The sequence below is a fragment of the Nerophis ophidion genome, linkage group LG25 (genome assembly GCF_033978795.1).
Source record: "Nerophis ophidion isolate RoL-2023_Sa linkage group LG25, RoL_Noph_v1.0, whole genome shotgun sequence".
In the NCBI taxonomy this organism is placed as follows: Eukaryota; Metazoa; Chordata; class Actinopteri; order Syngnathiformes; family Syngnathidae; genus Nerophis; species Nerophis ophidion.
In genome coordinates this window covers 18,679,856-18,698,022 of record NC_084635.1, presented here as the reverse complement: position 1 = coordinate 18,698,022, position 18,167 = coordinate 18,679,856, and the positions used below count along the sequence as shown (strand labels likewise).

At 37.7% G+C, this 18,167-nt stretch overlaps 1 protein-coding gene across 3 annotated transcripts in view; it reads right to left on the bottom strand.

Annotated features, from left to right (window-relative positions):
* apba2b (amyloid beta (A4) precursor protein-binding, family A, member 2b) overlaps positions 1-18,167 on the bottom strand; it is a 188,378-nt gene that overhangs the window by 6,846 nt on the left and 163,365 nt on the right. For all 3 annotated transcript variants that reach the window (XM_061887063.1, XM_061887065.1, XM_061887064.1), the window contains 5 exons: positions 17,152-17,238; positions 13,506-13,691; positions 7,153-7,332; positions 1,740-1,952; positions 1,551-1,670 (listed from right to left, as the gene is read on the bottom strand). In XM_061887063.1, the coding sequence (XP_061743047.1) occupies positions 1,551-1,670; positions 1,740-1,952; positions 7,153-7,332; positions 13,506-13,691; positions 17,152-17,238 (786 nt within the window). The remainder of the gene's footprint in view (positions 1-1,550; positions 1,671-1,739; positions 1,953-7,152; positions 7,333-13,505; positions 13,692-17,151; positions 17,239-18,167) is intronic.

Below are 18,167 nucleotides of genomic sequence, written 5' to 3'. Positions count from 1 at the left end.
GCCAAAAACCAACATTGTGAATGCCCGTAATCTTCCATCCCTCAGGCTGCACTGCATCAAAAAACATCAGCGTGTAAAGGATATCACCACATGGGCTCAGGAACACTACAGAAAACCGCTGTCAGTAACTACAGTTTATCGCTCCATCTGTAAGTGCGAGTTAAAAATATACTATGCAAAGCCAAAACCATTTATCAACAGTTTAGTGTTGCCAATCAACCCAGATGCATGTCTTTGATGGACATTAATTATCTAAAATACACAATAGACTTTTTACTTTTGTTATAGTTATCTTTATATTTGCAGTCTTACAAACTTAAATGAAGGAATAAGTGTAAAGAAATAAAACAGTCTCTAAGGAATATAATCTGCGGAGGCACTTTCTGACGAAACATCCACATCTCGATGGCTGGCCCCTGAGCCCTTGGGCTCTTGAAACTGTGGCCCTCTTCATTTTATAATTGGAAGCCCTGCCGTTCAGTCAATTATTTGTGACAGTCCGATAGGAATACATTAGGTCTACTACAAATAGATTTAGCGCCACCTGTTTGCAGCTCGCTCATAAACACATTATAAAGGAACTACAGTATCTGTAAATGTAGTTTGTTGTGATAGCTTTAACAGTTTATACGCACCTGGTCTGCCAGAGAATAAAAAGACGTAGAAGCAGTGAGCAGCGTTTCCAATTTATTCTCCACTCTGGCCTACGTTTTGGCAACATTTGTTGCCTACACACTCACAGGCAAAATTGTAAAAAATAACACAAAAAAGGAAGTTTTTTTTTTTTAGTTTCTAAACATACTTGTTTATTTTTCTCTTTTTATTTCCCACAGTGTCTATAAAAACGACATGCACATGCATCATGGCCTATTAGGTGTTATCTTGTCACAGTCCTGCACTGCAAAAAGTCAGTGTTCAAAAACAATAAAAAAATGTAAGGGTATTTTATTTGAACAAAGCCAAATTATCTGCCAATAGAACAAGAAAATTCGGCTTGTCAAGACTTTCCGAAACAAGTCAAATTAGCTAACTTCAATGAACCCCAAAATACCTTAAAATAAGTATATTCTCACTAATAACAAGTGCACTTTTCTTGGTAGAAAAAAAAGGACCATTTTGCTTAATATGTTGAAAAAGATTCTTAAATTAAGTAAATGCTAGTGCCGTTATCTTGACATGATGATATGCGCTCGGCATCATCATTTTTTTTTTCATGCTTGAAGTAAGAAATTATTATTTTAAAAAAGTAGTTTTAAACTTGTGAGCGTTAATGACACAGCTTTGCATCAGTTGATATTCTACTTTCAAGCATGTTTCACTCAATATAGGTCATAAAATCTCAGCAACAAGCTGTAATATCTTACTGAGATCATTCAGGACCAAAACCCTTAAAACAAGTAAAACACTCTAACATAAAATGTGTTTACTGAGAAAAATTATCTCATCAGACAGAAAATAGGCAAATATCACCCTTATTTGAGATATTTAATATTACTTAGATTTCAGTTTTTGCAGTGTGTGGGTAAAATGGTAAGTTAAAACAAACTTACTATTCCATTCTGCACACTGAAGCCCAGCTGATACTTGAGGTCAGGTCTCTTAATGAGGACGGTCGTAACAGGAGGGCAGCTGACAATGTTCATTTTCACCTGCACCTGGTTCTTTAAACCCTGTACACAAGACATGCATTTCAAAAACAGCAATAAGCCAGGTTTAATTCATGTATTGTCTCTCTGTACCTTGATGATTCCCTGACAGGTGGCGAGCGGCAGCCCTACGAGGCTGGTGTTGTTGATGGACATGATCTGATCGCCGATGCTCAACTTGCCTGAGCGTGCCGCCGGGGCGCCGTTCATCATGTTGGCTAAGATGACCGTGGGGAGGATGGAACCCCAACCTGACTCCACGATCACGACGCCCAGGATCTCGCCTTTACTCTTCTCCAGCTGCAGCTGTGGACGACAGCAGAGGAGAGGTCAGGTCTTATTGCCTATAACAACACACCTAATTAGTCTTTTGGTAGACTAATTAGTCTCCTGATGAGCCCTAAGCCCCATTCAGACTAGACATCAGCAACTATAATTAGTAGTAGTGTATAATATACTGTTGAACGCATTTACAGTATGTTAACGCCTCTTGGATTGGCTTTAAGTAAGTGGTTGTCGCCATAAACATAAACACTGGGCAGTAAAAAAAAGGCTTTTAAAAAACGAACTGACAATGCAGCTAATGCGAGTCATCAATTCAACTTATAAAGCCTAGAAAAAAAACATCTCCATTTACATGTTTTGTGTGACCTGTATATTAACCAAGTATTAGCTACGTTTTGTGACCTGTATATTAACCAAGTATTACCTACTTTTTGTGATGCTTAGCTGGCATCGTAGTGTGGTTTTGTTCTCTCAATAGAGGCAGTCTGAATGGACACAGCGTGAAAGTAAGAACTGAGGATTTATTATCACTACAAAAACGGACTAGGAACAGAAAACACTTGCACAAAGGCACTAAAGACAAAACGAACAGAAAGCGCTAGCATGTGAGCTAGGGACAAGCAACAGAATAGCGTGGAAGCTAAAGTACACAAAGTCTTTACCACAAGTGGGGATAGCGACGTCGCCTGTTGCATCAAATAGCAAATTAGACTGCGAAATCGAATCAACAGAAAAGGCAGGCTTGAATAAGGAGAATAATTACGAGGCAGGTGCGCGTCAAAAACATAACACCAGGTGACACTAACGTGTAGCTATGGAAATGGAACAAACAGAAAGTGCCACCAGGAACTAAGGGAGTCAAATACTAACAAGACGAGATACAAAACAGAACCAAAACCAAAAATATGACATGATCCGAGCCGCGGATCATGACACTTTTAGTAACACGCTACCTCGGTTACTGAGGTATCTATTGCAGCTATTGACAAACTGAGCTGCTGCATCACCTGTGAGTTGGTGAAAGTTTGTGCTGGTTGTAAATCATGTCCCTCGCTCGTATAGTAAAAATCTTGCTTCCATAAGCCAAGAAATTTGGAAACTTTGCAACTTCCCCAAAATTTTTTGTAAGACATCGCGAGAAAGACGCTACAATATGCTAGTTTGCTCCCAACATTGAGTATTATGATGAATTTATCAACTAAATGGAAAACACAAGTCTTGTGCTGGAAGATATGAACATCCTAGTAGTCGGCACTGAGAGCAGACTATGTACAGTAAGTGATGATTTTATGATGCTTAGTGTTTCGTCTGAGCTAGATATGCTTGTCACCCAGCTTCTACAACTTGTAGCTCATTCTCCTTACATTCAGGCAAAACAATATAAGGTTCTAGATCATAATTTGTGCCAATGTAGTTGTTGGCTCTCATAAAGTCCTCCAATATTATTTTTAGTTGTTGTTGTTGAAGGAAATAGTGAATGTTGTCTTGTGCTCAGTGAAATTATTGCGCCAAAAATACATTGCAATTCTTAAAATGACCAAAATACCTAAATATTACATGTTACTACATTAAATATATACTTACAGCATGTATACAACATGTTGAGGGAGGTTCTGTATGTATATATATATATATATATGTGTGTGTGTATATATATATATATATATATATATATATATATATATATATATATATATATATATATATATATATATATATATATATACACACACACATACATAATATAGCCAATCAGATCACATGTTGTCGTCAGTAAGGCCTTCTAGATGGCCGAAGGCAGATATACAGTATAGTAATATAGTGATGTTATGAGCCAGCTACAGAAGAACCCCATTAACCAGCATGCCACAGTATTGAAGATTAGCTGAACGTACTCATGCCAGAAGCTGGATGTTTTTGATGAGAACGCTGTGGAGTAAACTTTAAGAACTCAGCCAACAGGCCTCGTCTGCATCTTTTATGATTAGACAAGACAACACATATATTTGCAAGGCTATTTTCAAGAAGGATATTTAAAGAGAAACTACATCTTGTGAGACGATGTCAGCCAACCCCGGAAGCTAGCTCAGCTGTCGATAAAATCTGAGTTCAGATATTCATTGTCTTTATTTTTGCACGTTTAAAATGTTTTTTGCAATTTTAGTTTTGACAGTACCATATAAGATATGTTTTGATTGCTGATGTGGGTTTGTAAATTTTTAAATGCGTTAGAAAATAACCCGTTTCGTACAATGGCCAGTAGTGTGTAAATGTGTTTCTGTATTGTATTTCTCCAGTAATGGTCATGTGGGGACACAAATCATGGTATTTTGAGAGTTACTTATTGAAGTCGGTCATCACTGAAGGCCTAGGTGGGAAATGCACCGCCCGCCACTGATATACGGTATATAAATATATACATTGTAGATTGTCACTGAAGGCATCACAACTGTGAATGAATACATGTGGAGTTATGTATTTAACATAAAAAGGTGAAATAACTGAAAACATGTTTTATTATCTAGTTTCTTCAAAATATCCACCCTTTGCTCTGATTACTTTTTTGCACACTCTTGGCATTCTCTCGATGAGCCTCAAGAGGTCACCTGAAATGGTTTTCACTATACAGGTGTGCTTAAAGCTTATCGAGAGAATGCCAAGAGTGTGCAAAGCAGTATTCTGAGCAAAGGGTGGCTATTTTGAAGAAACTTGAATATAAAGCACCTGTACATGTAGAATAAGGAGAAATATGTCTGGATAACTCGCCTCCATCTTTCTAGTGGTTGCCGCCGAGTTCTTTCTGACGTCACTTCCTGTGTGTGGCTCAGTCTTTCTAGTGTCACTTCCTCTCCGAACTCAGTTTGTAAATGATCAATGAGTCCATACAAATATAAGAGCATGATATTCAAGAAATACACACCGCACTTACCCGTGTAAAAAATTGTTTGTGGAGGGAGATCTTAAACGATTTTTTAGTGTGGTTGAAACACGGCTTAGGCTAAATAAATATTTGTTTAAGGGGTTATCCGGCTTAGTGAAGACTGCAAGGAAAGCTCGGCTTCCCCTAAAATGTAAAAGAATAAGTGGTTGAATATGTACCGTTTGGTTTACATTTCATTGACTAAATATGTGCCCGAATGCATTAAACTTTTTTTCACAATTAGCTACTAGCTACTGGGTCAACAACGCAACTTTATTCTCATTTAACGCCTTAATGTCATACTGCATTAAACAGTGTCAGAGCTTGACATCAACGCAGAAAAAATTGATGGTCATTGTACCTGAGCCGGCCTCAGTGGCCTTGTTGTTAGAGTGTCTGCCCTGAGATTGGCAGACGTGGGTAGAGTAGCCAGAAATTGTACTCAAGTAAGAGTACTATTACTTTAGAGATTTATTACTCAAGTAAAAGTAAGGAGTAGTCACCCAAATATTTACTTGAGTAGAAGTAAAAAGTATGTTGTGAAAAAAATATTCAAGTACTGAGTAACTGATGAGTAACCTGTTCATTTAATGATGACGGCAACAAGTAATGCACAAAAACATAAAAATAGCAATGAACAAATTCAGAGCCAGGAGTATCTCTTAAGCAACTAAAACAATAATATCTATTAAATTATATATATTTGGTTTTACACTGTATTGGAAAAAAAACTTGAAAATTAATTTTACTTTTGCAACCTCATTATACTATTGGCTAAGTTTTATATTCATAAATGTAAGTTTCTCAATACCCTACCTTTTTTTGTGCCTTTTAAAAATATTTATAACTCTACATTAAAACACTCTAACTCTAACAACCAAAAAGCTGTGAAAACGAAGATGCTGTGTTCCAAATTTAAGTTATTTACTGAGATTGAGTGAGCCCCTGGCTTTGCACTTTGTTTATTTTATATATTTTGCATTCTATTTTAGTTACTTTGAATTTACAACCCCCTGGCCCGGTTTTGTACTGTTTTTGTACTTACCGGTACTTTGATTATTATTTTCAACTGTTTGTAAATTTTGAAATTTACAAATAAAGGTTTATTAAAAAAAAATCACAAAAAAAAATAATGTGACCGTCTGTCTCTGTTTGATTGGTGAAACAGAGTCAAACGTCACCAGTGACTGCATTTGATTGGTGAAACGCAGGCATGTGATAGATCCTACTTTGAAGGTCTGTCTGACAAACCAAAAACACAAAGCGTGCATTAACAGATCGATAAAAATCAGTAGCGAGTAGCGAGCTGAATGTAGATAAATGGAGCGGAGTAAAAGTAGCGTTTCTTCTCTATAAATATACTCCAGTAAAAGTATGTTGCAATAAAACTACTCTTAGAAGTACAATTTATCCCAAAAGTTACTCAAGTAGATGTAACGGAGTAAATGTAGCGTGTTACTACCCAACTCTGGATATTGGTAGGTCGTGAGTTCAAACCCCAGCCGAGTCTTACCAAAGACTATTAAAATGGGACACATTACCTCCCTGCTTGGCACACAGCATCAAGGCTTGAAATTGGGGGTTAAATCGCTGCTGCTCACTGCTCCCCTCATCTCCCAGGGGGTGGAACAAGGGGATGGGCCAAATGCAGAGAGTAATTTCACCACACCTGGTGTGTGTGTGTGACTATCAATGGTATTTTATTTTAACATTAATAAACGCTCCGTTTTGTAAAGCCCATCGGACACTCAAAGTCTCTCAGGGTCCGTTGGGCAGTGGGCTAACCTCTGCTGGCCTGGACGTATAGCTTCATGTTGACTGGATGATATGATACCTTTTTGATTGACGGATTGCAACATTATAGAATTCTGGAGGAACCGCCAATGCGGTTATTTACAAAAAAATTGTTAAGTAGAGTAAAATGTAAAATAAATATATTTTTTTCTATTGCGGCCTAGTTTGGTCCCTCCCCTATCTTACTGTACGTACACAGGACCTGTATGTAAGTAAGCGCCATGGCGGCCTCTCTGCAGAAAGCAGAAAGTGGTTCTCTGCTTCTAATCCTCCCAAATCCTCTCATAATATTTATAGGAACATCAAGGGCCAAAGAGGAAAAAACGGTTTTAGCAGATTTTACTGCATAATCTGTGTCTAATAAACCAAGAGTCACTGTAAACATGTGCTCATGGGACAACGTCTACTATTGTTTAAGGCTCATTCTCCAATGATTAATCAAGTCGGGGTTGACGGGCCCAGCTTTGCCATGTGAGAAACACCTTCAGGATTCCAGTTCTTACAAACCTCTTTGCAGTTTTCAGAGTTGGAGAAGTGAATGAGGTCATCATTGTACATCTCCTGGGTGTTGATGATGTCACTGTACTCCTTTTGGCTCAGATCTTCTGGGTTAATGCCGTTGGCTCTCAAGAACTCCTGATACGCGACACTGAAAGCCTGGCCGATGGACTGAGCGATGAGCTGGGCCTGTGTACAAAAACATAATGAAATAAATACATATAAATGACAATATTGTAGCACGGTGGTTTCTCAAACCACCTTAGAAAAGACTTGGCTCTCCAAGTACTACCATAAAGACCAACATTAAAATACAACCGCCTAGTAGGCCAAAGTATTCATTAAAATCAAGGCAGGGGTTTTATTTAGCAAGTATATTTAAAATTGTTGGCCCTTGTAACATTACACACAGAACAGTAGCACAGTTTTATAATATAGTAAAAATAAAACACCGTACTTAAAGAGGAACTGCACTTTTTTGGGAGTTTTACCTATCATTGACAATCCTTATGTAAGACAAAAACACATATTTTCCTTTTTTTATGCATTCTAAATAGTACATAAAGGTGATCAGAGGGCCGTGTAGAATGGAGCCTATGGGAGTCGCTCTATTCTGCTTATACACTTCCATTAAGGTTTTATCTACATGCTGTAAGTATACAATCATACATGTAATGTAGTAACAGGCACACTTATTATAACATGTAATATTTAAGTATTTTAATCATTGTAAGTAAGGGTGTGGGAAAAAATCGATTCGAATACGTTGTGCAATCCTGAATCGATTCTCATTTTTAAAAATCTATTTTTTTGAATTTATTTATTTATTTTTTAGTCAACGAGGAGAACTGATTCAAGCTGTCAGTTTGGGAGCCTTTTTTTTTTTTTTTTAATGCAAATGCAGTTTTCAAATTGTACTTTTTTTCTGTTATTTTTTGTTTTTATTTGTATTCACTTTTTTGGTTCATTATCCTGAAGTTAAAGTTCAAGTTCAAGTACCACTGGATGTGTATTGAAATTACCCTCTGCATTTGACCCAATCCCAAAAAAGGGACAAGCGGTAAAAAATGGACGAACAAATCAAGTCTTTCAAATGGATCTTTTAAGTGAACGATGAGAACTCATTCGCAGTTGCAGGCCAGTCTTCTGGGAGCTGTTTTTAATGTAATTATGTTTTCTATATGCGTCGGAAATTGCCCACGCATCTATGCAACCCTACTTGCAGCCGAACAAGAAAATGAGTCCGAGTGAGGACAGTCTTGTGTGTAACTACTTTCAATTCCGAATCGATTCTAATTTTTTTAAAAATGTATTTTTTTTAATTTATTTATTTATTTTTTATTTAAACATTTTTTTTTATCAATCCAACAAACCACTACACAGTAATACCATAACCATGCAATCCAATTCCAAAACCAAACCTGACCCGGCAACACTCAGAACTCCAATAAAGAGAGCAATTGAGAGGAGACACAAACACGACACAGAACAAACCAAAAGTAGTGAAACAAAAATGAATATTATCAACAACAGTATCAATATTAGTTATAATTTCAGCATAGCAGTGATTAAAAATCCCTCATTGACATTATCATTAGACATTTATAAAAATAAAAAAAAAGAACAATAGTGTCACAGTGGCTTACACTTGCATCGCATCTCATAAGCTTGACAACATACTGTGTCCAATATTTTCACAAAGATAAAAAAAGGTCATATTTTTGGTTCGTTTGATATTTAAAAAAATTACATTATTGCAATCAGTTGATAAAACATTGTCCTTTATAATTATAATTTTTTTTTTTAAAATCTAATACTCGGCTAGCATGTCAGCAGACTGGGGTAGATCCTGCTGAAATCCTATGTATTGAATAAATACAGAATCGTTTTGAATCGAAAAAATATCGTTTTTGAATTGAGAATCGCGTTAAATCGAAAAAACCCCCCCCGATAGATTATCGAATCGCGACCCCAAGAATCGATATTGAATCGAATCGTGGGACACCCAAAGATTCCCAGCCCTAATTGTAAGCATCAATTTCAATGAACTGCAAGCTCTGCACTAAGGAACTGAAATATCACAACAAGCAACACATTCAGGAAGTATCCACAGCGTTGTCAACACTGTCACCTCCCCGATCCCTCTCTCTTCCGCTGCATGCCAACATTTTTTTACTTAAAGTGGTTTTAATATTTTATTCCTAATTACTGTCACAACCTGGCTGTTAATGTAAGAAGTTTTGTGATTTCCAACTATGAGCGCATCGCAGGGTTAGTAACAGTGTGTGTGAGTGTCAGCAGGGCGGCTTGAAAAAAGAACAGTTCAGGTTGTCGGGTTTTTTTTTTTGGCCTTGTTCTCAAATATAAAGTTGATCCTTCAACGCATTGTTATGCTTGTTTAATATACAGTACATTATAAATAAAGTTGGCATGGTATGGTACTGTACAGCACTTTATACTGTGTTCAAAGTGTACTTTCAACACTTTAGTTACTAAAATGTGGACTTTTGTTGAGGCTGCAACAAATTTTTTATTTTTACATTTTTTTTGTCTGGGGACGGCGTGGCGCAGTTGGAAGAGTGGCCGTGCCAGCAGCCTGAGGGTTCCTGGTTCGATCCCCACATTCTACCAACCTCGTCACGTCCGTTGTGTACCTTGATTAAGACAGTTCACCCTTGCTCCTGATGGGTCATGGTTAGGGCCTTGCATGGCAGCTCTTGCCATCAGTGTGTGAGTTTGTGTGTGAATGTGGAAATAGTGTCAAAGTGTTTTGAGTCAATTGAAGGTAGAAAAGCGCTATACAAGTATAACCCATTTACCATTTCTTATAGAGAAATTAGCTTCAACATGCAAACTTTTATATTTACACACCTTGTTTAAGTACAAAAGTTTCAAAAGTTCGTGAATTGAGTTTCAACTGTACGTCTTTTGTGCATGTAAAAATTGACATTGTCATTGCTAAAACATTTTGTGTCTGATTTCACAAATTAAACATACAAAGAAATCAAACATGCCCCTGCGGTGATGCATTAAAAATAGACCGGAAACTACCAAGCAACAATAGACAACATAATTTAAACTATTATATCTCATAAAGCCAACCTTCACAATTCTCTCTCAAAGTTTTCACTTGCATATAAAAGTAAAAATTAAAACAAAGCTGCACACAGCAGAGAGAAATGTGTGAGTTGCTGGATAACACAATGTTGTTATCAATGTAAATGTTTCTGGCTGACCTTTTAAAACCCATCAGCGAAATGAGAGGCCCTGCCTTCCTACTAACTGGCACAGACGCCGAGCTGCAGGCTGTACTATGGAACTCAGGTTGGCAAATCCTCCTCAATCTGCTACTGCCAGGAGAGTTTTTGCTTTGGGGTTTCAAAAACAAAACACTGCCTGTCTGATTTGCATAATTTCAATTGCATGCCTACTCGTTAAACGTTATTCATTTTTGTTGAGTGTTGATGTAGAGCGAGTAATAAACTGAATCTCAAATAGTGATGCTAAATAATAAAAATGAGATGTAGTGCGCATGGCATGCGACTCCAATCCACTCCAAGTCAGATTCAAGTCGCAATTGTAATGACTTTAGACTCGACTTGACAAAATTATCAAAGACTTGCAATGAGACTTCAAACTAAACTTCATAGTAATAATCGAAAAACGAATCAAGTCTTTTAATTAGTTATTTTAAGTGAACAAGGAGAACTGATTCGAGCTGTTAGTTTGGGAGCCTTTTTTTTTTTTTAATGCAAATGCAGTTTTCACATTATACATTTTTTCTGTTATTTTTTGTTTTTATTTGTATTCACTTTTCTGGTTCATTATTCTGAAGTTAAAGTTCAAGTTCAAGTACCACTAATGTGTATTGAAATTACTCTCTGCATTTTACCCATCCCAAAAAAGGGACAAGCGGTAAAAAATGGACGAACAAATCAAGTCTTTCGAATGGATCTTTTAGGGCAGTGGTTCTCAAACTTTTTTCAGTAATGTACCCCCGTCAACATTTTTTAAAATTCAAGTACCCCCTAATCAGAGCAAAGCATTTTTGTTTGAAAAAAATAGATAAAGAAGGAAAATACAGTATTATTTAATCAGTTTCTGATTTATTAAATTGTATAACAGTGCAAAATATTGCTCATTTGTAGTGGTCTTTCTTGAACTATTTGGAAAAAAATATATATAAATACCTAAAAACTTATTGAAAAATAAACAAGTGATTCAATTATAAATAAAGATTTCTACACATAGAAGTAATCATCAACTTAAAGTGCCCTCTTTGGGGATTGTAATAGAGATCCATCTGGATTCATGAACTTAATTCTAAAAAAAGAAATCTTTAACATCAATATTTATGGAACATGTCCACAAAAAAATCTATCTGTCAACACTGAATATTGCATTGTTGCATTTATTTTCACAGTTACTGAACTTACATTCATATTTTGTTGTAGTATTATTCAATAAATATATTTATGAAGGATTTTTGAATTGTTGCTATTTTTAGAATATTTAAAAAAAATATCACGTACCCCTTGGCATACCTTCAAGTACCCCCAGGGGTACGCGTACCCCCATTTGAGAACCACTGTTTTAGGGGAACGATGAGAACTCATTCGCAGTTGCAGGCCATTCTTCTGGGGGCGGTTTCTAATGTAATTATGTTTTCTATATGTGTCGGAAATTGCCCACGCATCTATGCAACCCTACTTGCAGCCGGACAAGAAAATGAGTCCGAGTGAGGACATGTCGTCTTGTGTGTAACTACTCTCACGTCCGTACATTAACTTTAACTATCGAGTTGAAGCAAGAGTAATAAGAACTGTCACTTAAATTTATATCACCCTGCATTAATTATAATTTAAAATGTCAAATAATTGAAGGGAACTGAAGGGAACGTCTTCCCTGTGCTCCTTGACTACAGTCTGCACCAGACCGGACAGCAGGACAGGTGTAACAATTACATTATTACCTGTCACTCTTTATAACTCCTGGTGCAGATCTTAATGTTCATTAACATCCACTATTAACCACTAATATCACAGTCAAAATGAAAGCTTGTTCCCATAGGCACCATAAACTGTTAATAATGTTTAGACAAAAGTGTATATTATATATACTATTATATATATTGTATTTATATAGGTGTGTGTGTGTGTGTGTGTGTGTGTGTGTGTGTGTGTGTGATGGATATGTGTGTATTTTGGGTATATGCATGTGTGTATGTATGTGATTGTGTGTGTATGTGTATATATGTATATATATATATATATATGTATATGTATATATATATATATATCTATAAATTGTATATATGTGTGTGTGTATATGTGTGTGTACATATGTATATATGTAAGTGTGTGTGAATTTAAATGTATTTTATAGAGACAATATATAGCAGCAACCACTGAATTGAATTATATTATATATATTATTGTATTATATATTGTATATATATATTGTATATGTATAGGGGTGGGACCTAATAAGTTTACTTCTTCCCACTCCCTTTTGAGCCAATCTTGACATCTACAAAAGATTAGGCACATGCAATGTTTTCAATGTAGGTGTAAAAATAATGTATCTATATATTTCTTTTGTATTTTATGTCATTCTCTTGTTTTGTTTGCATGGCTCAAAATAAACCCACTCATTATTTAAACGTTTACCTAAGTTTGAAGCAAAGGTGCTAATACTAATCGCTACATTTGGCGAGGCGTGTTTTAAAGCAGCTGTTATGGGAGTAGCGCATGTGTGTGTGTGTTCCTTTAAAAATGGCAGAAAGTGGGGCGAGTGACGCGAGTAAGTGAGTGGGTGAGTTAGGAGAGGTAGAGCTAGCACGTGCAGGAATGTCAATAACATGGTGGGGGGAATTATAAACAAAGTGACCAAGTTGTAACTAATCGACGACCTCATCATTCCGACCAAAGAGCGGAGCTTTATGGACCCGTTGTGAAGTGAAAGGTCTCCCCAGTTCTCCTCAACCACAGTCTAGGAGCCGACAAGCAGGAAAGGTGTAAAACAGTACTTGTTTAAAGCGTCACCTTTTAGTTTTGAAGCCCAAATACCTCTATATTGCGCTTCACGCACCCTCTTTATTAACCAGTAGAATTGTAGTTTTTTTTGCGATTTTTCCTCTCCAAGATGTTATTACTTGTTTGCACTTTGTGTGTGCGTTTTGACACAATCAACATCATGCGCTCTTTAGTCACCGCCGCAGAGCGGCAATTAGATGAAAGAGCGGAACTGGTACTTTTCAAAAGTGGTATAGCACCGATTTCAATTGATTAGTACCGCGATACTTTATTAGTACCGGCATACCGTACAACGCTACAAGATAATGAAATAAACACTACACTTACGTCCTCCGACTCAAAGACATGGCAAATCATCTTGTACTGCTTCTTCGCTTCAGGCGCCCCAGGTGTGGTTTCGATGCAGTCCTGGGAGGCCGTGCGGGGCATGCGACGCCTCGCCATTAGTACCACAATGTTTCCGATGTCAGCGATGTAGGATATGGTGCGTAGTGCATTGTCCATCATCGTTTCCTATCAACGTGGCATAAAAAGAGGACTGTGACAAAAGATAAAAAAGCTGTGTACAAAAATACAATGACAACTTTTTTCCAAAACACAATATTGAATGTGAGATATAACAGGATAATGCATGCATTTATCATTTATTTTCAATTTAAAAAAATGTACTGTTAAACCCCTTTTTTAAGACCTGATGGGGTCCCTGGGACCGCAATTTTACAAAATTCCTAGCGTCAACACTGATGGAGTATTGGTGCATGCAAAACAGCAGTAGGCGGCTGTTGCCTGCGGGCTGATTCTAATACTAATCAAAAGATAATTGTCATGTCTGTAAATCAGGTTTATGTTTGGTCATGTTCTGTTTTGTTTTTGGACTCTTGCTTCACATTTTGCACTGCCTGGTTTTGTTTGTTTCCATGCCAACCCATTAGTTTCCACCTGGTCCCCTTAGTCACGCCCCGATCCTCAGCCTCTCACACCTGGTTCTAATTACCACAGCAGTATTTAAGTCATTTTTTTTCCTTTCCTCGGCCTGGCTTCTTTACCTATTGGACTGTGTTGAATCTTCATGACCACGCACCTACCTTTCCTTGCCGGACCCTCATGCTTTGCCACGCTGTTTGTTTGACCACGCCACGTAAGACTTCTTTGTTTATATGCCTCAGTGCTAGTTTTTGGTTTGCCATGTGCCTTTTATAGTATCTTCTGTATGTTTTGTATATAGTATTGCCATTGTGCTGTTTTTGTTCTAAGTTTTAGCATAAATTATTATCCGCCATCGAGCGTGCTTTTTGTTTTGCCTTTTTGTATTATAGTGTATAAATAAAGACCATGTACTTACGTTCACGTCTCGCCCGTTCGAATCATCTTTTGCGTAGAAGAAGCGAAATAAAGCCATGTCACAGTCCTGACAATAATTCATTTGTGGTCCATATCTGGCCCGCGGGCCTTGACTTTGACACCCCTGCTTTAAAGCAGGTGTTCACTTTGGAAATGAACATTTACAGGGCGATTTTATACTTCCCCAGGATTGAATGATTCTGTATTTTCACTTCACTTAATCAAAAACCGAAATTGTTACTGGCCACCCACAATTTAAATTCTTAATTCATTTTAGTGTTTCTTAAAGGCCTACTGAAACCCACTACTATCGACCACGCAGTCTGATAGTTGATACATCAATGATGAAATATCAACATTGCAACACATGCCAATACGGCCTTTTTAGTTTACTAAATTGCAATTTTAAATTTCCGGTGAAGTTTCCGGTTGAAAACGTCGCGGGATGATGACGCTTATGTTGACGCGTGCTTGTGACGTTATTGTTTGGAGTGGATATTTTATCCCAGCACCACTCACGGCTAAAAGTCGTCCGATTTAATTGCATAATTACACAGCATTTTGGACATCTGTGTTGCTGAATCTTTTGCAATTTGTTCAATTAATAATGGAGACTATAAAGAAGAATGCTGGTGGAAAGTGGTGGATTGCAGCTGCATTTAGCAACATAAACACAGCCGGTGTTTTTTGTTTGTTGTGAAGCTTTAATATGGATCAGAGCGGTCAAGCGAACATTTTTCCCGACCACATGTCAACCGGCAGGTTTCGGTGAGAAAATTGTGGTAATAAGTCGGCTCTTACCGGAGACATCAGTGGAGCTTGCGTCAAAAAAGGCAGCTGCAACTTTCTTGGCTCCTCCATGGCTTCCATTAGAGACACTGGCGGTCAACACAGCCCTCCGACTTTCAGGTATAACTTTATAATCTCACTAAAACACTAGTTTTTCCAAGATGGCGCTGCTGTAGTGGCTGCTGTTGGCAGGAGCTCTGTGCTCTTGTCATCCTTTTGTGTTTCCTTCTTGTTTTCATGTGTTATTATATTTTTTTGCCTTTTGGTCCGGGACCCTTTGGGACTGTGTGACAAGGGGTGGCACTTTCGTGACCTCTGCGGTGCTTTTTTGTGGACTTCTGGATCTGCCACACCGGAGTCGGTTTGGAGGGACTGGAGGAGATGCGGATGAGGGGACAGGTCTGCGGAGCTAGCACTGAACACTGGGACGGAGAGGCTTCGCGGTGTCTTGGCTGGGTGAGAAGGTGTTGGACACCTCAGTTTTCTTGGACGTATCATCCCTCTTCCATGCGGACTGGACACTGGCTGAGAGTGGAGTCGGCTCTCTTGGTTGCTTTGTTGGGTCTGCTCCTGTCTCTGGCCATGCTCCCTCCACCCCAGCGGACGATGGCGTGGAACACCGCGGAGGCCACCACAGTGTATATGTTTCTTTTACTTTTTATTCATAGCTGTATGTAGAAGTTGCTGGTTGCATCAGCTCCGTCTTTAATGTTCTTTGTGGTCTTTGATGTTTCCCTCTTACACACATGTAAGAGGGATGTGTACTATTGCTATGAGTTATTTTTTTGCCTTGGCCTCAGTCTGGACCTCCTCTCCAGGGCCCAGGCTTAGACCGTTTTTTTTATTTTATTTTAATCTTCTATTTTTTTTCTCCCATTCCCCCCCCACTTGTTTACCTGTATCTCACTTTTTTTGTAAGGGGCGCTGGAAGCCGGCAGACCCGTCAGCCATCCTGTTCTGTCTCCCTGTAAAGTTTGTCTGATCTTGAATGGGATTGTGCTGAAAATTTAGATTTTCCTGAAGGAACTCTACTGACGGAATAAATAAAGTACTATCTAATCTAATTTAGTAACACAATAATTAGATAAGGGATTTTCCAGGATTATCCTAGTAAATGTGTCTACTAACATCTGAATCGCTCTCACTGCCCACGCCTTTTTTTTTTTAGTGCTTCACTCTAACTTTCCTCTTCCACGAATCTTTCATCCTCGCTCAAAATTAATGGGGAAATCATTGCTTTCTCAATCTGAATCGCTCTCGCTGCTGGTGGCCATGATTGTAATCAATGTGAGGATGTGAGGAGCCCTACAACCGATTACGTCACGCGCACACAGTCTGCTACTTCCGGTACAGGCAAGGCTTTTTTATTAACGACCAAAAGTTGCAAACTTTGTCATGGATGTTCTCTACTAAATCCTTTCAGCAAAAATATGGCAATATCGCCAAATGATCAAGTATGACACATAGAATGGACCTGCTATCCCAATTTAAATAAGAAAATCTCGTTTCAGTAGGCCTTTAAAGTCTTTTGAAATTACGATAGTTTGGTGTTACGGGTCTGCTTACCTTTTTTCTTTTGTACAAAATTTAACAACTGATAGAATATCCTGATTCCATTTTTTGCCTGAGGTTGTATTCGTGGGCTAAAACTAAAGCTGCTGCAGCATCTGTTTGAGTCACCCTGCAGTACAAATGTTAGCCAAGCATTTTGGGTATTACCAAGTCTGCCCTAATCCTCGGTCACGCCATGAGATTTGCAGCGGAAGCTATGACACAACCCTTTGTGCTCCGCCTACATCCACAGTCCTTCTCCCAATAGAAATAATAGGACACATATGCTCACCTGTGAGTCTGCATTGAGGACTTTGATCCTCTGAGTGGAGATGAACAGATCGACTTCAGTCAGAGTTTGAGCGTCTCCCTCTGGACTCTGTAGACGACACAAGCAAACATCTTATAGTACACTAAAGGTTTTAGACAACCTGCCTGCTTTACATTTTAGAAAACCTAATTAAAAACCCCCATGCATGTGGTCTAGCCGGTGAGGAAAATGCTGGTCAAATGGTTAAAAGTGGGGTGGAAATGCAAAAAAAAAAAAAAAAAAAGGTTTTTAGTATAAATAAACTACTTTAAAAATAATGTAGGCTCGCGTATAAATACTGGGTACCATAACATTAACGGTAATACCCAGGCCAAAAAATGAAGTTAATATCAGTATCGTTTCAAAGTTGTTGATTAATAGTAACTATGAGGGCTGCGAATCTTTGGGTGTCCCACTATTCGATTCAATATCGATTCTTGGGGTCACGATTTGATTCAAAATCGATTATTTTTTTCTTCAATTCAACACAATTCGTGATTCAAAAATGATTTTTTTACTAATTTAAAATGATTCTATATTCATTCAATACATAGGATTTCAGCAGGATCTACCCCAGTCTGCTGACATGCAAGCAGAGTAGTAGATTTTTGTAAAAAATCTTTTATAATTGTAAAGGAAAATGTTTTATAAACTGATTGCAATTATGTAAATTTTTTTTTTAACTATTAAACGAACCGAAAATATGACTTATTTTATCTTTGTAAAAATATTTGACACAGTGTGTTGTCAAGCTTATGAGATGCGATGCAAGTGTAAGCCACTGTGACACTATTGTTGTTTTTTTTAATTTTTATAAATGTCTGATATTGTCAATGAGGGATTTTTAATCACTGCTATGCTGAAATTATAACTAATTTTGATACTGTTGTTGATAATATTCGTTTTTGTTTCACTGCTTGTGGTTTGTTCTGTGTCGTGTTTGTGTCTCCTCTCAATTGCTTTGTTTATTGCAGTTCTGAGTGTTGCTGGGTCTGGTT